Source organism: Pongo pygmaeus, chromosome 12 (assembly GCF_028885625.2).
Source record: "Pongo pygmaeus isolate AG05252 chromosome 12, NHGRI_mPonPyg2-v2.0_pri, whole genome shotgun sequence".
In the NCBI taxonomy this organism is placed as follows: domain Eukaryota; kingdom Metazoa; phylum Chordata; class Mammalia; order Primates; family Hominidae; genus Pongo; species Pongo pygmaeus.
Window position 1 is genome coordinate 38839896 of NC_072385.2, and position 23041 is coordinate 38862936.

At 40.9% G+C, this 23041-nt stretch overlaps 1 protein-coding gene across 10 annotated transcripts in view; it reads right to left on the reverse strand.

Moving 5' to 3' along the window:
* LOC129028448 (E3 SUMO-protein ligase RanBP2-like) overlaps nucleotides 1–23041 on the reverse strand; it is a 121563-nt gene that overhangs the window by 38462 nt on the left and 60060 nt on the right. For 7 of the 10 annotated variants that reach the window (XM_054474249.2, XM_063648514.1, XM_054474247.2 and 4 more), the window contains exons 10-15: nucleotides 14420–14487; nucleotides 12736–12841; nucleotides 12146–12298; nucleotides 7862–8092; nucleotides 7372–7517; nucleotides 2911–3103 (exon numbers count right to left, since the gene is read on the reverse strand). In XM_054474249.2, coding sequence (XP_054330224.2) covers nucleotides 2911–3103; nucleotides 7372–7517; nucleotides 7862–8092; nucleotides 12146–12298; nucleotides 12736–12841; nucleotides 14420–14487 — 897 coding nt within the window. The remainder of the gene's footprint in view (nucleotides 1–2910; nucleotides 3104–7371; nucleotides 7518–7861; nucleotides 8093–12145; nucleotides 12299–12735; nucleotides 12842–14419; nucleotides 14488–23041) is intronic. The other 3 variants (XM_063648511.1, XM_063648513.1, XM_063648512.1) reach the window with 3 other exon arrangements.

Consider the following 23041-nt stretch of genomic DNA (forward strand, 5'->3'; position numbering starts at 1 on the left):
GGAAACTAACTTTTTATTATTAAAAGTTCACAGTCAGGTGTGGTGGCTCATACCTGTAATCCCAGCACTTTGGGAGGGCAAGGCAGAAGGATCACTTGAAGCCAGGAGTTCAAGACCAACCAGCCTGGGAAACATAGCAAGACCTTGTCTTTACAAAAAATTTAACAATGTAGCCAGGCATGGTGGCAGGCACCTGTAGTCCCAGCTACTGAGCTGAGGCTGAAGCAGGAGAGGATCGCTTGAGCCCAGGAGTTCGAGGATACAGTGAGCTATGATCGTGCCACTACACTCCAGCCAGAGCAACAAGAGTGAGACTCTGCCTCCCAAAACTACATATCAGAAAATTTTAGGCTGTGCACAGTAGCTCACACCTATAATCCCAGAACTCTGGGAAGCTCGAGCCCAGTTCAGCATTACAGTGAGCTACGATTACACAACTGCACTCCAGCCTGGGTGACACAGCAAGACTCTAATAGACACACAGACAGATAAATTTTAAAGTTTCCATTAAAAATAAGAACTATTGGCAGGGCGCGGTGGCTCATGCCTGTAATGCCAGCACTTTGGGAGGCCAAGGTGGGCGGATCATGAGGTCAGGAGATTGAGACCATCCTGGCTAACACGGTGAAACCCCATCTCTACTGAAAATACAAAAAAATTAGCCGGGCGTGGTGGTGGGTGCCTGTAGTCCCAGCTACTCGGGAGGCTGAGGCAGAAGAATGGCGTGAACCCAGGAGGCGGAGCTTGCAGTGAGCCGAGGTCGTGCCACCGTGCTCCAGCCTGGGCGACAGAGTGAGACTCCGTCTCAAAAAAAATAAATAAAAATAAAAACTATCAGTTACTTGAGAATTTCTGTAAGAACCTTTTAATGTTTGTATTACCTAGTGAACCTCACTAAATCCATTAATTTTCACTAATCCATTCCTTATGAACACAGAAGTTTCTACTGAGCATTTTAAATATTAGTACTTGACATGTGAACTGTCTATCAATGGTGTTTTTAAAAGATTTACAGGCCAGGCTCGGTGGCTCATGCCTGTAATCCCAGCACTTTGAGAGGCCGAGTCGGGTGGATCACGAGGTCAGAAGATCGAGACCATCCTGGCTAACATGGTGAAACCCCGTCTCTATTAAAAAATACAAAAAATTAGCCCAGCATGGTGGTGTGTGCCTGTAATCCCAGATACATGATAGGCTGAAGCAGGAGAATCACTTGAACCCAGGAGGCACAGGTTGCAGTGAGCTGAGATTGCGCCACTGCACTCCAGCCTGGTGACAGAGCGAGACTCTGTCTCAAATAAAAATAAAAAGATTTATATTAGGCAGGGCATGGTGGCTCACTGCCTGTAATCCCAGCACTTTGAGAGGCCGAGGCACACAGATCACCTGAGGTCAGGAGTTCGAGACCAGCCTGACCAACATGGAGAAACCCCGTCTCTACTAAAAATACAAAATTAGACGGGGGTGGTGGCGCGTGCCTGTTATCCCAGCTACTTGGGAGGCTGAAGCAGGACAATCACTTGAACCTGGGAGGTGGAGGTTGCAGTGAGCCAGATGGCGCCATTACACTCCAGCCTGGGCAACGAGAGCAAAACTCCGTCTCAAAAAGAAAAAAAGATTTATATTAGAAGGAGGGGCCTTCTCTAAAAGTAATGAATCCTTTTTTTCCCTCCCCAAGCAAAAAATCCTTCTCTAAAATTAACAATCATTTTTCTAAGCCTGGTTTAATGCTTTTTTGGAAGACTGCTTATTTCTTTTCCTTTCAAAAGTTATGCAAGCTCAATAAAAAAAAAAAAAAAAAAAAGGCCGGGAGTGGTGGCTCACACCTGTAATCCCAGCACTTTGGGAGGCCGAGGCAGGTGGATGACTAGGTCAGGAGATTGAGACCATCCTGGCTAACACAGTGAAACTCCGTCTCTACTAAAAGTACAAAAAAAAAAATTAGCCAGGCATGGTGGCGGGTGCCTGTAGTCCCAGCTACTCAGGAGGCTGAGGCAGGAAAACGGCATGAACTCGGGAGGCGGAGCTTGCAGTGAGCCGAGATCGTGCCACTGCACTCCAGCCTGGGCGACAGAGCGAGACTCCGTCTCAAAAAAGGCCAGGCGCAGTGGCTCGCGCCTGTAATCCCAGCACTTTGGGAGACCAAGGCAGGTAGATCACGAGGTCAAGAGATTGCGACCATCCTGGCCAACATGGTGAAACCCCATCTCTATTAAAAATACAAAAAATTAGCTGGGCGTGGTAGCACGGACCTGTAGTCCCAGCTACTCAGGAGGCTGAGGCAGGAGAATCACTTGAACCCAGGAGGTGGAGGTTGCAGTGAGCCGAGATCACGCCACTGCACTCCAGCCTGGCGACAGAGAGAGACTTGGTCTCAAAAAAAGTAAAAAAATAAAAAATAAGAAAAGGTTTTATGTTTTCAAGATTAATAGATATACTGTTACATATACACAATACAGTCATAAATGTTATATACATGTTTTTCAATTAACATGTTAAATTGCAATCATATTCTTCTATCATAGGTTATAAAGCCACTGCCCTACATCTACTTATTAGGATTTTGTCCAAGTAACACATCTTTTTGAATCAAGCTTTACCCATAATACGAGATTACATCTTTATCATGTTCCCAAAAATGGCAGAGTAAAAAGATTAAACTCTTCAAATTTGTCTACAAACAAATCATGGCTATGCAGGCTTTCAACAAGAGTGCACTCAACATCCCTGTTTCACCAGCCTCACCAGTATTGTGTATGCTTAGTTATTTTCCACTGTATCAAATTGACTATTTCATTTTAACTTTAATTCCACAGGTTTGTTCACATATTACATACCAGAGCACACCTTCATTTAAAACACATCAAGACTCAGTGAAATGTCAATTGCTCCTACAAGTGGAAGACTTACCTGAAATGCTATGAGATAGCACAATGCAGCCAGCTCAGAAAGAGCTCGCCATTGAACGTTACTATGCTGACCCATCTTCAAAAGCAGAGAACCAGCATGCATGTAGAAATGTCCTTTCATTTCTAAGAAAGTAGCTGACAGTTCATCATTTCCACCCAAAGAAGATTTCACAGACTGAAGAGCACTACCAAAACTGTAATATGAAAATATCAAACAGGTAATACACACTTACTGCACTGTGAATAATCATGGTTTATTTAATTCAAAACAAAATAAAAATTTTATTTCAAGCTTCATCTTCCACATTCAACTTCTAATAATTCTTATTCCCCATGTTATAAATTATGAGTCATCTAATGCTTATTTTTATCCTGCATGCTTCCTATACTTCATGCTTAACCTCTCAAATGATGTCTTATTCCCAGTTATTTCCAGCCCTCCAATCACAGATAAATATAAGATTAGTGATTATAGGTGCACATTTCAAAATAAACCAGGATAAAATTGGGAGACTATTTTGTAGCTTCTTCCTGATCATATAATTTCATTATTTAATTAACAGTTGTAATTTCTCAAATTAGACATACCATTTCCAAATTATAAGTAAATAACTGACAGGTATTTGAGTATCAATACAGTAATTGCTCTCTTTACTACACAGATCATTACAGCGTTAAATAAATTGTCTTCCTTTTTTTTTTTTTTTTTTTGAGACGGAGTCTCTCACTATCGCCTGGGCTTGATTGCAATGGCACGATCTAAGCTCACTGCAACCTCCACCTTCTAGGTTCAAGTGATTCTCCTGACTCAGCCACCTGAGTAGCTGGGATTACAGGTGCCTGCCACCATGCCCCGCTAAACATTTTTTATATTTTTAGTAGAGACAGGGTTTCACTATGTTGGCCAGGCTGGTGTCGAACTCCTCACCTCATGATCCACGCGCCTCAGCTTACCAATGTGCTGGGATTACAGGCATAAGCCACTATGCCTGGCCTATTATTTGTAATCTATATTCTAAATTAGTTCTTCTAAATCCTAATGTTTCTCCAAATCCTCACTTTGGAAGAAAAGTAAAAGCAAAAAGCAAACACTTAAAACGTGAAGCATGATTTTAAAGTGGCTTACAATAAAGCAGCCAGAGCAAGTGAGGTCTAAAGATCTCTGAGGGTGCTCAAAAACTCCTTCAGGGGATCCATGAAGATAAAATTACTTTCACAATCATACCAAAAAAAATTTATATTTTACATACTCATTTTCTCATGTATGTAGAGCTGAGTTTTTTTGTTTTTGTTTTTGTTTTTGGAGACAGAATCTCACTCTGTCACAAGGTTGGAGTGCAGTGGCACAATCTTCGCTTACTGCAACCTCTGACTCCCAGGTTCAAGCAATTCTTCTACCTCAGCCTCCCGAGTAGCTGGGACTATAGGCGCGTGCCAACATGCCCGGCTAATTTTTTGTATTTTTAGTAGAGACAAGGTTTCACCGGTGTTAGCTGGGATGGTCTCGATCTCCTGACTTCGTGATCCATCTGCCTCGGCCTCCCAAAGTGCTGGGATTACAGGCCTCAGCCACCACGCCCCGCTGAGCTGAGTTTTCTAGAAGCTTCATGACATGTAATAGTTTTACAGACTGAAAGAGGAAGTAAATGAGAATCTAGCTATGTTCTATTAAGCGAGACATTAAAAAGATTTACAAAAATGCAAAAACAATGACACTTTTCTGACTAGTTTTTTGCTGTTGGAAAATAATTATTTTTCATAAAAAATGCTATTATTGGCCCTGCGCGGTGGCTCACACATGTAATTCCAGCACTTTGGGAGGCTGAGGCGGGTGGATCACCTGAGGTCAGGAGTTCAAGACCAGCCTAGCCAACATGGTGAAACCCCATCTCTACTAAAAATACAAAAAATTAGCCAGGCGTGGAGGTGGGCACCTGTAATTCCAGCTACTTGGGAGGCTGAGGCAGGAGAATCGCTTGAACCTGCGAAGCAGAGGTTGCAGTGATCCGAGATCATACTGTTGCACTCTAGCCTGGGCAACAAGAGCAAAACTCTGTCTCAAAAAAAAAAAAAAAAAAAAAGCTATTATTATTAACACACAATAGGACTTATTACATTTTTAATGGATTACATATTTTTTATTTAATTTCTAATGTAATAAACACTGATAGAAATAACCCACATATGGCCGGGTGCAGTGGCTCAGACCTGCAATCCCAGCACTTTGGAAGGCCAAGGAAGGCGGATCAAGAGGTCAAGAGATCGAGACCTCCCAGTACTTTGGGAGGCCAAAGTAGGCGGATCAAGAGGTCAAGAGATCGAGACCAGCTGGGCGCGGTGGCTCACGCCTGTAATCCCAGCACTTTGGGAGGCCAAGGCGGGCGGATCACAAGGTCAGGAGATTAAGACCATCCTGGCTAACACGGTGAAACCCCATCTCTACTAAAAATACAAAAAATTAGCTGGGTGTGGTGGCGGGCACCTGTAGGCCCAGCTACTCGAGAGGCTGAGGCAGGAGAATGGCGTGAACCCTGGAGACAGAGCTTGCAGTGAGCCAAGATGGCGCCACTACACTCCAGCCTGGGCGACAGAGCGAGACTCCGTCTCAAAAAAAAAAAAAAAAAAAAAAAAGATCGAGACCATCCTGGCCAACATGATGAAACCCTGTTCCTACGAAAAATACAAAAATTAGCCAGGTGTGGGCTGGGCATGGTGGCTCACACCTGTAATCCCAACACTTTGGGAGGCCGAGGAGGGCAGATCATGAGGTCAGGAGATCGAGATCATCCTGGCTAACACGGTGAAACCCTGTCTCTACTAAAAATACAAAAAAATTAGCTGATCGTGGTGGTGGGCGCCTGTAGTCCCAGCTACTCAGGAGGCTGAGGCAGAGGAATGGTGTGAACCTGGGAGGCGGAGCTTGCAGTGAGCCGAGATTGCGCCACTGTACTCCAGCCTGGGTGACAGAGCGAGACTCTGTCTCAAAAAAAAAAAAAAAAAAAAATTAGACAGGTGTGGCGGTGGGCACCTGTAGTCCCACCTATTCAGGAGGCAGAGACAAAAGAATCACTTGAACCCAGGAGGCAGAGGTTGCAGTGAGCTGAGACTGCACCACTGCATGCCAGCCTGGTGAGAGCAAGACTCAGTCTCAAAAAAAAAAAAAAAAAAGAGATTGAGACCATCCTGAACTCCGTCTCTACTAAAAATACAAAAATTAGCTGGGCGTGGTGGTGTGCACCTGTGGTCCCAGCTACTCAGGAGGCTGAGGCAGGAGAATTGCCTGAACCCAGGAGGCGGAGGTTACAGTGAGCCAAGGTCGTGCCACTGCACTCCAGCCTGGTGACAGAGCAAGACTCCATCTCAAAAAAAAAAAAAGAAAGAAAGAAAGAAAAAAAGGAACCCACATACAAAGATCTTTGAAGTCCTTAAGAAAAATGTAAAAAGAACTTGGGACCAAAAAATGTGAGTATACAAAGAATACAAAATAAAACATGCTACATGTTTTCTAAAATAATCTTAAAGTTATGTTAGTTCTTTTAGATACTGCTCTTACCCTACCAATTTAGGACACTATGTACTTTTTCAAGAAAATTACCTACTCCCTGCACTCAGTGAAATGAACTTCTTTCCTTATACCAGATGGGGAAATAAATTAACTTCCAAAAAATGGACAGCCTAAACTAGCAATCAGTAAACTTTTTCTACAAAAAGGAGGAGAATACTAATCTGGCTTTACAGGCATACAATCTCTGCTGCAACCACTCAACTCCAACCTTGTAGTATGTAAGCAGCCACAGACAATACATAAACAGAGGCATGCTGTATTCCAATAAATATTAACAAAATTAGGCAGGGGCCATATTTGGCCCACAAGCTCTAATCAACCCCTGCTCTAAACTAACATCTTTATACAAATCCAAGTGATGTTTTTGTACAATGGAATTTATTTTCAAAATGGAGACACTGGTTTTCAAAATCAAAATTTAGGAAAAAAGGTAAATCACATAGTTGAGTTCTTTTGTTTCTTAGCTAAAACAGTATTCTCTGAAATACTAGGGATGCTAAGTGCTTATACTAGTACATGTGAACCTAGCCATCTGATGACAGATGAACTTTAATTTTCACTCAAGATTATACTATTATAAAAAATAAAATATGAAATGCAGTTAGAACATTCACTTTAAGCTTGACTATGACAAAACTGAGTATTTAACCATAAGGCTAATTTTAATCAAGCTTGAACTATAAGAGTTCTCTAAAAAGGAAAGTCATATAAAACCAATTAGAACTTCCCCATAAAAGAAGAAAAATAAGATTGCCTCTTAGTGGTTCACTGTATTAACTATAACTCCTAGGTACATTATAGAAATAATGATTCAGTAAAGAAGTTTAGAGCAATGAACTTACTGCAAAAAGAAAAACTGCAATTTATACTAAAACATTCTCCTCAAAGTCAACGTACCTTTCCAGTAATTCTCTACTTTCCTGCACATCTCTAGTGGAAAGTGTAAGAAGCATAAGATTAGCATAGGCCAGCAGTAAGTCTGTATTGGTTGCTCGCCAGTCACTTTTATCAGACTCCAAACACTGTAAAGACTCCAGATATTCCTATTTTGTGGAATGAACAGTAAGTTACAAAACTTAATCAAATGTTAAGAAATTAACCATTTTATTCCTACAAATTCCTTTTCTCACTCCAACCACGTTTGTAAAACTATATTGATTTTTACATCAACCTTAAAATGAAAACACCAAAAATATATACAGTTATCATAGTTATCTCCCCAATCTTCCCATTATAAATTTAACTGATCCTGGTAAAAATTTCATTTTATAACTGTTCTACATAAATAAAAGAAATTTAAATCCAGCAGGACACTGCTGCTTTAGTACAAAAAGATGTATGCTAATTGCCTACATAGAAATGTAAAGACCCAATAGCTTTTATCTACCTTAAGGGTCTGTACAACACACGAATTCCATTCTAAACTTGAACGCAAAGCTGTGTTCCTCTCTGCCTCACGGCAGTGGGCCACAGCATCCTTCAATCTTTTATTTGAGCGATACAACTCCACTAGCCGGATATTCACATGGACGTCATCAGGTCTTACATAAAGTTCTGACTGAATCAAGTTAAAAAGTTTATTCCATCCATCTTCACCTTCACAATCTAGAAGCTGTTCCTATTTAGAGGGGAAAAAGAAAAATTATTAGAGTAACACTTGTGCAATTTTAAACAAGTCATGCTCCCAAAGAGCACCATTCCACTATGTCTAGTTTTATGATGATGCCACCAAAAACACCATCCTATATACCTTATTCGTCCCTTCTGAGAGTTGCTTACAACCCAGAAACTAAGCCTCAAGAACTGTATGTGAAGAAAAGCATCTGTGATTACTGCAGTAGCTCATACTCTCTTCAGAGACTACCACGACTATTGCCACACATCCCTGTCCAATTGAGTCACCACCAGAAGCCTAGACCTCCCCATTCAATCCTCAGCAACAAGGTCTTTATCTTCAAACTGCTCTGTATCTCCTTAAATCTGACTCAATCCTGCATCCCCTCTCCTCCCACTGTTCTGTTACCTTCATCATCATCTCAAAGCACTGTCATCACCTCCTGACCTTAAATGAAGACAGTATCATCTCAGGATAACCCCCACTACCATGATGGCTTTTTCTCTCTGAACTTACATACAACGAGAGGAAGTAGGGTTGGTGGCCACTCACTTCTTATTTGCGATGCTCTTCCATCAGCCTCTCATGAAGCTAGGAGCACAGGCATGCACCACCATGCCCGGCTAATTTTTTTTTAACGTTCTGTAGAGATGGGGTCTTGCCATGTGACCCAGGCTGACTACTCAGTTCCTTAATCACCTCATCTCCAGTGATGTTATCCTCCACTCCAACCTCAACCATCCACTTGCCACTGACACAGGTCTTCAAAATCTATTTTGGTCATACCACCGAAACCACCATACCACCCTTCTTATTCTTCCACCTCACTGAGGGCCTACATACCCTTACTTTCAGAAATATACTTCTCCACCACATGACAAGTTCCCTTCAAGACAATAACATCATCAAGTTTTAAACACCTGTAAACACATATAAATACACACACTTTCTTCTGTCAGGCAAAAAATGCTATAATCCCTTATATCCATAATTACTGTTTGCTTACAGATCCCTTCAACTAATTCCCTCTTTTCCTCAGAAGAACCCTCCCAACTGGTTTCTGTGTGCTTAGATTTGGGAAATCATAACCCCAAGCTAACTGATTTCATTTTCCTTATCTCAACCATCAAACTGGTGCTGCCTAAAACAAAATATCATTTTAGTACTAACAGACTCACTTTCTCCACTCCCTGACACTTCACAACTCCTCCTATTTCCTCAACTTCCCCATACCTTCCTTTGACCCTCACTTTCAACCTATAACCTAGATTCATCCTTCACTGAGAAACTTGATGCTATCACACATAAATTCCATTTTACCTTACCTACTTAAACTCGTCTTTCCCCAACTCTCAAGACCAAGCCGCCCATTAGTATCCTGTATTTCATTCCCCTCTCTCCTTTATCAATTTCTCCTCTTCTGGATGAGATGGATGATACCCTGGCCTCTCCCTATTGCAAAAGCCCTAGTCTTTGACTCTATGTTAAAATTTTTTTTAAAAACCACTATGAGTGCTTTTAAAAAGTTCTATCTCATACTTGAGACAAAAAGCCTTCTCAACAGTAATACTCTCATTCATTAAACAAACGTCAGAAACTGTTTACCTTAGCAAGCCTTAAATTTTAGGAGAAATGGAATTACTTTGCATGACAGTTATAAATCTCATGGATTTCAATTCCAAAAAAAAAAAAAATCTGATACAGGAAAGGTGTAACAGTGCCTTCAAGTTATTAAAGAAAATCTTTAAAGAATGCTTCAAAGTATCTAACTTGTTATACTGCAAGAAAAGAATCCCCTATCATTACATATGTTCTTTAACACTACTGACACCAGATTAACTGGATTGCCACGCCCAATATGGGAATTATGTTTGAGGCATAACTCCTAAGAGAGTAAAGAAATCTGCACAATTAGACCTCACGTTTTAGACTAATATTTAAAATCCAGCTGCTTATTACTGGGGAGAAAAACTTATCAGTAATATTTATCTTTGGAAGCATTTTCAATGCTTTTTCAGCTTCAAAAATCTGTACGTGATTGTTCATAGCAGTTGAACAATAGCCAAAACCTAGAAATAACCAAAATGCCCCTCAAAAGTGAATGGTTAAGGCTGGGCACAGTGGCTCACACCTGTACTCCCAGCACTTTGGGAGGCCGAAGTGGGTGGATCACCTGAGAACCAGGGAGGCAGAAGTTGCAGTGAGCCGAGATAGCACCACTGCACTCCAGCATGGGCGACAGAGCAAGACTGTCTCAAAAAAAAAAAAAAAATAGTGAATGGTTGAATTGTGGACCATGAAATACTACTCAGAAGTAAAGGAATCAACTATGGATATACAAAACTTATATGGATCACAAATGGTATTATGCTGACTGAATAAGCCAACCTCAAAAGGTCACATGCTTGGCCGGGCGCGGTGGCTCACGCCTGTAATCCTAGCACTTTGGGATGCTGGGGCGGGCAGATCACATGAGGTCAGGAGTTCAAGACCAGCCAGGCCAACACGGTGAAACCCTGTTTCTACTAAAAATACAAAAATAAGTGGGACATGGTAACATGTGCCTGTAGTCCCAGCTACCCGGAAGGCTGAGGCAGGAGAATTGCTTGAACCTGGGAGGCGGAGGTGGCAGCGAGCTGAGATTGCACCAGTGAACTCCAACCTGGGCAACAGAGCAAGACTCCGTCTCAAAAAAAATGAAAAAAGAAAAAAAAAAGTCACACACTTCATGATGACATTTACATAACATTTTGAAATCACCAAAGTATAAAGATGGCGAACAGATTAATGGTTGCCAGAGGTCAGGCATAGTGAAGAGAAGTAAGTAGCATGACTGCAAAAGGGGCAGCATGAGGAAGATCTCTGTGGTAACAGAGTAGTTCTGTATCTTGATGGCAGTGGTGGTATGAATCTACACGTGATAAAATGAAAGAAAACTATACATACACATTGTACCAATGTCAAAATTCCTGATTTTGATATTGTGCTTTGGTAGGGTTAAATAGGTTGAGTATCCCTTATCCAAAATGCTTGAGACCAGAAGTATTTCAGATTTTGAATTTTTTCAGACTTTGGAATATTTGCAGGATACTTAGCAGGTAGAGCATCTCAAATCTGAAAATCTGAAATCCAAAATTTTCCAATGAGCATTTCCTTTGAGCACCATGTCAGTGCTCAAAAAATTTCAGATTTTGGAGCATTTAGGATTTCGGATTTTAAATGCTCAACCTGTATAAGCATTGGGGAAAAATGAAGTAGCATATAGGATCTTTCTGTACAATCTTTGCAACTTCCTGTGCAAAAAAATCTATAATTATTTCAAAATTAAAATTTTTTACATTTCTATCAGAAACATATATAATGGGGGTAGGAGGAGGCTAAAGGCAAATATATATTTATAATTTAATATTGTACATGCACAATAAAGTATACATTAATATATAAAACATTACAATATACATTTTAAATGTTTGCCAAACATATTTGTGTAGATTTTCTCCAGAACAGTTACTTAGTAAACTATATTTTACTCTATAAAGAATATCAGGACCAGTCAACACACTAGCAAGAACTTCCTACCATTTTTAGTAATTACGTCATATACTAGAGAAACCACCTTTTATCTTTTGCTTGAAAACCTTACTATCTCAAAATACAATCCCTTCTACTTTCAGACAATAGTTATTAGAAAACTCTTCTTTAAAATATCCCTAAATTGTCATCCTGTAGGTAATTTTCACTTAAAGAAGCAAAAATTGTATACCAGACAGAACTTAATGTAAATCTTAGCTCTACTTAGTTTACAGCTACTAAACTGTAAAATCCCTAAAATATTAATTATTCCAGAAGGGTAAATGAGATGTCACTTATAAAGTATAACTATGCCTAATAAGACAGTAGATGCTCAGAAAGGTTTTAATACACTTTTTAAAAGAAAAATTTTAAAGGAAACACAAACACCTGGGCTTAAGGTTTGCTATTGAAAAGTAATTTAAACTCCAAATATTAGAAATGGTTATGTCTTAAGTTTTCTCCCTTTATGTTTTGTTTGTTTACCTTTAGTTTATAAACTGCAGGACTTCCTGGGAAAAGTTTAGCTGCTCTTTCAACCCAGTATTTTGCTCTACCATCAGTAACATCATTTTTACAAAGCAATTCTGCAATCTTCAACACAAGATCTTTTTGTGTTGGGTTTAATTCCACTGAACGCTAATATCAGAAAAGAAATTAAAGATTAGTAAATAAATTGTATGTATGTATGTAAGAGTATATATACTTATATATAAAGGTTAAAAAATTATCACTCCAACCCTTAAAAAATTCTACTTCTAGAGAAAACATGTTACTTCAAAGGTGTTAAAATAAAAGTGTCTTGGAATTTTCTGGAAATGAATCAAATAAAAATTATATTTGTGTCATTTGAATGCAAAAAAACACAAAAGAACACCATTTCTGACCATGTTAGACTTACAATTTATAGGTGTTAAACAATTCTATAGCTGTTCCAAGCTGTGTCACGTAATTGTACTACGATACCAATGCCTGTTTTATGATATTCATAAAATATATTTGACTTACTTATATAAATTTCTCTGGGCATCATGTGTTTGGCTATGCAAAGGCTATATTTGAATCCTATAACTTACCCTGTAACATTCAACGGCTTTGTCTGTGTTTTCTTCCAATTCATAAAGAAGACCCAGAAATCTATGAGCTTTGGGATCCCTCTCTTGCCCATAAGTACATATGTATCTGTTTTTTAAAAGTAATACAAAAGTAAATTAAACTTAGAACTGTACTTTTAAATGCTAACCGAAGAATACATCTTAAACCAAAGCAACCACTAAACTCGTTTATATTGTTACTCAAAACTACCACTATTTATGCAGATAACTCAAAAGTCCTCATAGAAAGAAATGGGTAATACTTAAAAACAGGTACATAGAGTTGACCACATACTCATTTTACCATTAAATGTCACATTTACCAAATTTTTCTCCAGTGTTATCCACACATAAGAAATGAACATATAAATTGCTTTTTCTTCCTGATCACATTTTAATAAAGCACTAACAGTTTTGCAAATAAATTAGAAGTGATTATAGTAAGTATTTTTAAAGTTGTCATAATGCAAAATACTAAACAGCAACAATTTCCCAAACAAAGGGAAATACATTTACCCTTGAAGCAAGAAAGTAATTTCTAACAGTACTATATCCAGCTAAAATCGAACAGAAGGAAAATTACTAATTACAGTACCAAATACAGGAAATTTCCATTTCTCAAATCAAGTAACAACTAAAATAAGTAAATATCCTCTAGGTTCCTTGACAGTATTACGATCAGAGAAATTAGGCCAGACCTAAACTAAGGGATTAAAGTCTCACAGTAAAAAGGTACAAGAGTTAACAGTCACAATGCTGCTAGTTACATAATTTATGTACCACCATTTTCCTTTCTTACCAGCATTTGCATCTTCCTTTGGATGCCTTTAAAAGCCTGCCTCCCAGCTGGAAGCAGTAACACACACCTGTAGTCCCAACACTATGGGAGGCCGAGGCAAGCAGACTGCTGTGCTCAGAAGTTCAAGACTAGCCTGGGCAACATAGTGACACCTGTCTCTACCAAAAATGCAAACCTTAGCCAGGTGTGGTGGTGCGCATCTGTATCCTCAGCTACTTGGGGCGCTGAGGTGGGAAGATCTCTTGAGCCCGGAAGGCAGAGGTTACAGTGAGCAAAGATGGAGTCAGCTGCTGCACTCCAGCCTGAGCAAGAGAGACAGATACTGCCTTAAAAAAAAAAAAAAAAGCCTGCCTCCCTCTTAATTTCCTGCTTTAATCCACTCCAAGTCAGGATATCAGAATCACCAAGCTTCTTATCCCTAGGATAGAGCCTTAGAGCATCACATATAGTGTCAATTAAAGATCTTTTATACAAGCTATTCTCTTGCCTTACACTTACAGTTTAATTTTTTATTCATTGCTGTTTTCCATCTGATTAAGGTATCAGATATCTCACCAAAAACAAATTAAGATATAGGCATGGTCCTCTTTTACTCCAACAGAAGACAATTTTTAGAAAAAGTGTTTTAAGCCAAACAATTTCTTGCCCTTGGTATAAACAAGCAGCAGCATGCAGAAAACACTAATTACAGTTTCAATCTCAATGGAATCTAGGCTGGTCCTTAGCATCAGTCTGAGTGATAAATCCCTTATTCCAGAATACACTTAGGAAGAACTACTAAGAACATATTTTTACCTATTTCAAAGAAGAAAATGAGAAAAGGCATTGATTTTTAAAAAACGAATACATGTTACAGTTTGTACTTACTTTTTAGCAAGATCATATTCTTTAGCTTCATAATACAGCTTTGCAAAATACAATCCTTTCATTGACTTCTAAAAAAAAATTAAAAGTTGTTTTACTTTTCATACAGAAATATTTTCCAACATTTTTTCAAAAGCAGTAAAAACCTGTCCTAAGTTTATGTTCAAATATGCCATTTTCATTCACTTAAAAGTTTTTTTAAAAGCCTGACAAATGTATAATTCCATGTTTTATAATTTCCTATCACAAAACAAAAAAATAGAGCTGGGTGCAGTGGCTCATGCCTGTAATCCCAGCACTTTGGGAGGCTGAAGTGGGCAGATCACCTGAGGTCAGGAATTTGAGACCAGCCTGGCTAACATGGTGAAACCCAGTCTCTACAAAAATACAAAAATTAGCCAGGCATAATGGCAGGTGCCTGTAATCCCAGCTACTCGGGAGGCTAAGGCACGAGAATCAGTTGAACCCAGGAGGTGGAGGTTGCAGTGAGCCAGAGGTTGCAGTGAGCTGAGATCGTGCCATTGCACTCCAGCCTGGGTGACAGAGCGAGACTCCATCTCCCAAACATCATCATCATCATCATCAATAAGCTGGGTGCAGTTGGTAACACCTTTAATTCTATTTAATTCTAGCACTTTCAGAGACCAAGGTGGGAGGCTAGCTTTGAGGCCAAGAGTTTGAAACCAGCCTGTGCAACACAACAAGATCCTGTCTCCAGGGGGAAAAAAATAGCCAGGCATAGTGGAGCATGCCTGTGTTCCTAGCTACTCAGAAGGCCAAGGAAGGAGAATCACTTGAGCCCAGGAGGTTGACACTGCTGTGAGTTATGACTGTGACACTGCACTTCAGCCTGGGTGACACAGGGAGATCCTGTCTCTAAATAATAAATACATACATACAAAAAATAAATTCAAGAAAGCAAGACAAGCAGACAACAGAAATTAAGAATTTTCATCAGCCTTGGAAATCTTGGAAACCCTGTGGTACCACTCTCTCACTTAACAAACAAAAGAAACCAGCTTTCTTTGGGGAGGAAAGGTATTCCAGAAATCTCTTCTCCTACCATGTGTAAGCCTCTATGGGAAAGAATAAGTAAGTACTTAGGATCTATTAAGGCACTGAGGATTCCCTGGTCCATGTACTGTTTGTTCTCTCTACAGATCAGATCAGTATTTTACAGTCAAGGAGTCAAAAAGGCAGAAATAAATAATGAATTCTTCAAGTAATAAACAAGGTCCACAGCCTGGCTCCTTGGTTCATAAACTCCAAAGTCCAAAATGCTGATGCACACCAGGCTGGGTGCGGTGGCTCACACCTGTAATCCCAGCACTTTCGGAGACTGAGGCGGGCGGATCACTTGAAGCTAAGAGTTTGAGACCAGGCTGGCCAACATGCAGAAACCTCCTTTCTACTAAAAATACAAAAATTAGCTGGGCATGGTGGCACATGCCTGTAATCCCCGCTGCTTGGGAGGCTGAGGCAAAGAATCACTTGAACCCGGGAGGCAGAGGCTGCAGTGGGCCAAGATCGCACCACTGCACTCCAGCCTGGGCAACAGAATGATTCCGGCTCAAAAAAAAAAAATGCTGATACAACCAGAGTATGTTCCATCCATGTGATAAAGAGTATACAGCTACTCAAACATCTTATTTTTGAAATTCCAAGACCCCAGTGAATGTCCAAAACGATGAATAGTACCAAACCAGGTTGCCATCAATCGAAAAATGTTTCCTGTTTGCGTCCTCCACCCACAAATTTAATGTCTTGTCCATCTTAACTAAGCACTTATCACACACTGTGGCTGTAACTTTTACAGTTTGGGGTGTCACAACAAAACTAGCACAAATTTCTTTTTCCTTCTTCACAATTTCATGGACAAAAAGATTTGTTCTTACCATAGATCTTAGCAACCCCAGTATATGATCTTTTTTCTTTCCTAAGTCAAAAACTCACCTTTTCACTTAAAGGAGGCACTGTATGGCTTCTCTCTGGCATATGTGAATTGCCAGCATCGCTACTCTTGCTCTTCGGTGCCATTTTAAATAAAATAAGGGTTACTTGAACACAAGCACTGCAATACTCCAACAGTTGATCTGATAACTGAGATGGCTAGTATGTAACTAGCACATACAGCATGAACATGTTGGACAAAGGGATGATTCGTGTCCTGGGTAGGACGGAGCAGGAAGCTGTGAGATTTTTATCATGTTATTCAGAACTGTTTGCAATTTAAAACTCATGAAATGTTTATTTATATAATCTTCCATTCAATATTTTTGGACCACGGGTGACACAGGTAAGTAAAACCACATAATGCAATACTGTGGATAAGAAGGGACTACTGTACCAGCAACGAACAATCAGAAAAGGAAATTAAGAAAGCAATTCCATTTACAATCGCATCTAAAAGAAAAAAAATGCCTGGGAATAAATGTAAACAAGGAGGTGAGAGACTTGTATGCTTAAATTACAAAATGTTGCTCAATGCCAGGCTAACACCTTCAATCCTAGCACTGGCGACAGAGCAAGACTCCGTCTCAAAAAAAAAAAAGAACTATAGCAATCTTAACAAAAATAATACACAACAGGACAGCACGTAAAGGAACAAGGCTTGTTCCCCACTTCCTTTTTTTTTTTGAGATGGAGTCTTGCTCTGTCGCCAGGCTGGAGTGCAGTGGCTCGATCTCTGCTCACTGCAACCTCTGCCTCCCGGGTACAAGCTGGGACTACAGGCGCACGCCACCATGCCCAGCTAATTTTTAGAGATGGGGTTTCACCATGTTGGCCAAGATGGTCTCGATCTCTCGACCTTGTGATCTGACTTCCTCCGCCTCCCAAAGTGCTGGGATTACAGGCGTCAGCCACCGAGCCCGGCCAGTTCCTCCTTTTCAAAATGAAGAAATAGATTCAAGGTACAACGCCAAAACATAATAGAAAAATAATTCCATTACCTTCTTTGCTTCCAACTATATTATTAAAGTAGACAATCTTAAGATAATTAAACAACTTTACAAATTATTCTTCTATATGATCTTTTGCCTCTAACCTGCTCACTTTACAAGGGAACTGAAGCTCAAGCAGGTAAATGCCTTGTTTAAAGATATACAGCTAGGAAGGAGCACAGCCCATGTTATGTAAACAGGACAATATCTGATTCAAGCAGTACTTCTTTACATGACAGCAGATGTCACTATAAGCAAATACCTGAATTCACTTAAGCTGCCCAAATATCAAGAACTGATGTAGGGCTGAAAACAGGAACAGTAAGACCCTAAGAGATGCCACATCATCTCTATCTTGCACAGTAAGATAGAGATGTAACTGTAATTGTTCAAAACTTAATATCTGTGGCCTACTTTTTCATTATGCAGTTCTAAATTTCTCTCTTTTTTTTTTTAATTCAGACGGAGTCTCGCTCTGTTGCCCATCTTGCACAGTCAAATGAATCTCCCTCCCCCTAAAATCCTCCAAAAAAGCTGCTGTTCTCAATAAACGCATCTGATCAGCTCCAAATCTGTGGAGTCCCAACAAGGGTGAAGGCCGTGATTATACAGGACAATGAGGAAAAGTCTAGATACTGAACCATGAGTTCCCCCAATCTTCTTCCCCTGGAACATAAGGGTAAGGAAATCTCTCAAAAGGCAGAACAAACAAAAGAGGAGAATAAGAGAAAAATTAGAGAAACTCCAGCTTTCAGGTAAACATCATTAAAAAAAGGGTAAGAAACGGTCAAAGAAATAATACAAGAAATGCTACAGAACTGAAAGAAATGAGTATCCCAACTGAAAGGACACTTCCAGAAAACCTTTAAGTTACCAAGAACAAGAATCTCATCGGACTCCTAACAACAGAAGTTCTAGAAAATGGAGCAATGCTTTCAAAATTGCGAAAAAAATGATTTCAAACTCAGAATTCGATAACCAAATGATCAACTGAATTAAGTAAAGATGTTTTACAGACATACCATTAGTTTCAAGACCAGCCTGACCAACATGGTGAAATCCCATCTCTACTAAAAATAGAAAAAATTAGCCGGGCGTGGTGGCACACACCTGTTATCCCGCTACTCGGGAGGCTGAGACAGGAGAATCGCTTGAACCCGGGAGGCGGAGGTTGCAGTGAGCTGAGACCATGCCACTGCACTCCAGCCTGGGCAACAAAGCAAGACTGTCCCAAAACAAAAACAAACAAAAAAAACCTCTCATCCACTTTTCCTCAAAGCAAGTGAGACTATGCTACACCAAAACAAAGAAAGTAAATCAAGAGGACATGAGATACAAGAAACAAAGGGTCTAACTCAGAAAAAAGATGAAGGGAATTCTCAAACTGATGATAAAGGGAAGTCCCAAGAGCACAGCTGTGTAGCAAAGAGGAAGAAAAACCAATCCGGGTTGGAAAAGTCAGTTAGTAAGGGTATTCCAGGTAGACAGACAATCAATCAATCAACCAACCAATCAATCGATGTTTTAAGCTGAAATTGATGGGATTATGTGACCAGTTTGACCACATTTGAGGGTTTAAATTGTTGAGTTTAAGTAAACAAGTAGTAACACAACATACAAGCAAACCAAAAAATAAAGCAATTATTCAGTCCAGGAAAAACAAAACTGCACAACAAGGGCAATTCAAATGCAAAAATATTTACCTTATATTTATATAAATGTTAAATATTCATTTAAACAAAAACTGCAATAACAGTACTGAAAGAATGAGGGGCAAACCTAAGTGTCTGAGGACAGTTTCGGAGGAGCATAACAGCCAGTACAGAATGTCTAAAATGGGGCTGGGCGCGGTGGCTCACGCCTGTAATCCTGGCACTTTGGGAGGCTGAGGCGGGCGGATCTGAGGTCAGGAGATTGAGATTATCCTGGCTAACACGGTGAAACCCCGTCTCTATTGAAAATACTAAAAAATTAGCCGGGTGTTATGGCGGGTGCCCGTAGTCCCAGCTACAGGCTGGGGCAGGAGAATGGCGTGAACCCGGGAGGCAGAGTTTGCAGTGAGCCGAGATCGCGCCACTGCACTCCAGCCTGCGGGATAAAGCGAGACTCCGTCTCAAAAAAAAAAAAAAAAGAAAATGTCTAAAATGGGAGAAAGGGAATTAAAAATAACAAAAGTATATATGTGTGTTACTCGGAAGTATGAAGTATAGATGTAAAGGGCAGAAAAAACAACTAACAGCTGTCAAAGGTGCCTGCCTGTAGTCCTAAGTACTCAGGAAACAGAGGTAGGAGGATCATTTATGCCCAAAAATTTGATGCCAGCCTGGGCAACACAGCAAGACCCTATTCTAAAAAAATAAAAATAAAAATAAGAGCTGTCAAGTAGCCTTTGAGAAGTAGGAATCAGCTGCAGAATAAGAAACCAACTTGACAGAACATAGAAAAACTAAACAGAAGCCATCTGGAAAAAGAAAAACTAGAGAAAGAATTTTTTTTTTTCCTTTTTTTCTTTTTTTTTTTGGAGACAGAGTCTCGCTCTGTCACACAGGCTGGAGTGCAGTGGTGCAATCTCTGCTCACCACAACCTCTGCCTCCAGGATTCAAGCAATTCTCCTGTCTCAGCCTACCGAGTAGGTGGGACTACAGGCACCTGCCACCACGCCCGGCTCATTTTTGTATTTTTAATAGAGTCGGATTTTCACCATATTGGTCAGGCTAGTCTCTCGGCCTCTCAGAGTGCTCGGATTACAGACGAAGAATATTTTTAAGAAGGGCGAAAGCACATGTGAGGGAGGAAAAAAATGGCAAAACAAGAGGAGACTAACAAATGAAAGCACAGTGGAAGACTAGAAAGATATAATATACAGACGCATCATTGACACTCCAAAACTCAGACATTCTAGAAAGCATGGTCGGTTCACAGATAGCCAGCCTCTGCCAAACTGGGGGAGAATACTAACCTCTTTATATTCTTCACAGCCACTGCCTCTTCTCCCCCCATTCTTTACCTTCTATCCAAAGCACCCTGTTTTGTCATTTCACTCAAACCTAACTTTACAGAATAGCTTCACATGTTCCAAAGTTACTCACTAGTTAATCCATATTCTGCTGAAATCCCCAGGTTCTAATGTAAATGACTTTCAATTTGGGAAAAAAAAAGACTCTGTAAGTGTAAGAGAGGTGGTCATAATAACCAATCCTCAAAATTTTGCCACTACTCCACTTTATTTAATGGAAAAGTTATGTAGTTGAAAGAACATTCTAATTTCTGTCTAGACCAGTGGTTTTTAATCTTTTGGAAGCCAAGGTCCCCACTAAGAATCTCAGAAAGGCTCTAAGCTTGCTTTTTTTTTTTTATTAAGCTTGTTTAAAAAAAAAAAAAATCAGGCTGAGCAGAGTGGCTCACACCTGTAATCTCAGCACTTGGGGCCAAGGCGGGAGGATCACTTGAGCCCAGGAGTTGGAGACCAGCCTGGGTAACACGGTAAGACCCCGTCTCTACATTAAAGAAAAAAGCCGGGCATGGTGGCGCATGCCTGTAGCTGGCATGCCTGTAGTCTCAGCTACCCAGGTGGCTAAGGTGGGAGGATGGATTGAGCCCAGGATGTCAACGCTGCAGTGAGCCACGATCCCGCCACAGCACTCCAGCCTGGGAGATAGAAAGAGACCTTGTCTCAAAAATAAAATAATGGCCGGTGCAGTGGCTCACGCCTGTAATCCCAACACTTCGAGAAGTGGAGGCAGGGAAATCACTTGAGCCCAGGAGTTCAAGAACAGCCTGGGCAACATGGTGAAACCCAGTCTCTACCAAAAATACAAAGCAAAACAAAACAAAACAAAACAGCGGGTGTGGTGGGTATACCTGTGGTCCCAACTACTCGGGAGACTGAGGTGGGAGGATCGCTTGAGCTGGGGAGGCGGAAGTTGCAGTGAGTCGAGATAGTGCCACTGCATCCAGCTGGGTGACAGAATGAGACCCCAACTCAAAAAAAATAAAATAACACAAAAATTAAAGTCTTTAATTTCAGGAGTTACAGGAACCCTCAATTAAGGTCTGTTTTAGACTCTATCATCACATTCATATTTATACTATGCTAGCAGTTTGAAATTACAATGTACAAGTAGATATCTATCCTCCTTCTCTGGAAGAATAGACCGTAACTTACTCCACTGTTCCCAAGAGAAACTAAATCAGACCCACTGCCAAAATTCTGCTGCACTACCTATTTGACCCTGAACAAGTATGTTAAATCTCTACAGGTCTCAATATCCACAGGGTTGCTGGAAACGCAAAATAAGATAACCTATGCTTAGTTATGATAAGAGACACAATTGTGCTACTATTATAATCACGGTCATCCGTGAGTTTCCGGTTTTTTTTTTTTTGGAGTCTCCCTCTGTCGCCCAGGCTGGAGGGCAGTAGCGCGATCTCGGCTCACTGGAACCTCCGCCTCCCGGGTTCAAGCGACTCTCCTGCCTCAGGCCTCCCGGGTAGCTGGGACTACAAGCGTGCGCCACCACGCCCGGCTAACTTTTTTTGTATTTTTAGTAGAGACGAGGTTTCAACATGTTAGCCAGGCTGGTCTCGAACTCCTGACCTCAGGCAATCCGCCCTCCTCGGCCTCCCAAAGTGGTGGGATTACAGGCGTGAGCCACTGCGCCCCACCAATATCCTTTTAACATCAACAATAAAAACAGTGACTTGTAGCTAACATTTACTGCTATGTGTCAAGCACAACCCTAAATGTTTAAAATGGATCATCCTATCAAATTCTATTAATGTTACAACTCCATCTATGGATGAAAAGCGTAACTGGCCCCAAATACCCAGCTTATAAACGACAGTGCTGTGATTATTCAAGCCAAAGCAAACTGACTCAAGATTCTGTGCACATCCACCTTTAATAGCTTCTTCCGTCACTCTTTAGATCCAATTACTAAAGTCTTATTGAATCCAAAATAGATCACATTATTTACCTGTAAAGAGGAAAAATACCCTAAAAACATTTGTGGAAAAGGTTAAAAATTGTAAGCCATACTAACGATTTGTAAGAACTTTAGAATTTTTTTTTTTAAGCAAAGGCAGCTACCAAAGTGTTCTGGGGGGAGGCAGAGGGGGGCGAGGGAGGTGAGTATGAGGAGTGGAGTGGAGGTGCACCCTTATAAATGGACAGCGACAAACACCTCATACTCAAAACAAGGGGATTTCCCGTGTCATTTGCGCCGTCGGGCCATTGCAAACGTCCGCGCTGAGATGCCTACGTTGTCACTCGACACAGCCGCCAAAGCTCACCCCGGAGCTGCGTCAGTCCCCACTGGGTTCCTCCAGGCCAAAGAGATACGACCTCCGCCGCAGCATACAAAGTAAATGTCCAGGAGATGGGAAGAAACCCGCCGATATAGCACCTGGGTGCCCAAGACCCCGAGAACTAAGCCGCGCCGGTACTACGCGGCGCGCCATCGGCCAGAAAGCCTGGGCCACGGCGGGCCCACGAGCGAGCACCGTCGGGAGCGAGCACCGTCGGGAGCGAGCACCGTCGGGAGCGAGCACCGTCGGGAGCGAGCACCGTCGGGAGCGAGCACCGTCGGGAGCGAGCACCGTCGGGAACAAGCCGGGAGAAAGAGAAAGCGCCGGCGCCAACGGTCTCCCGTCCACCGCGGTCCCCCCAGGACTCTCCCTGCG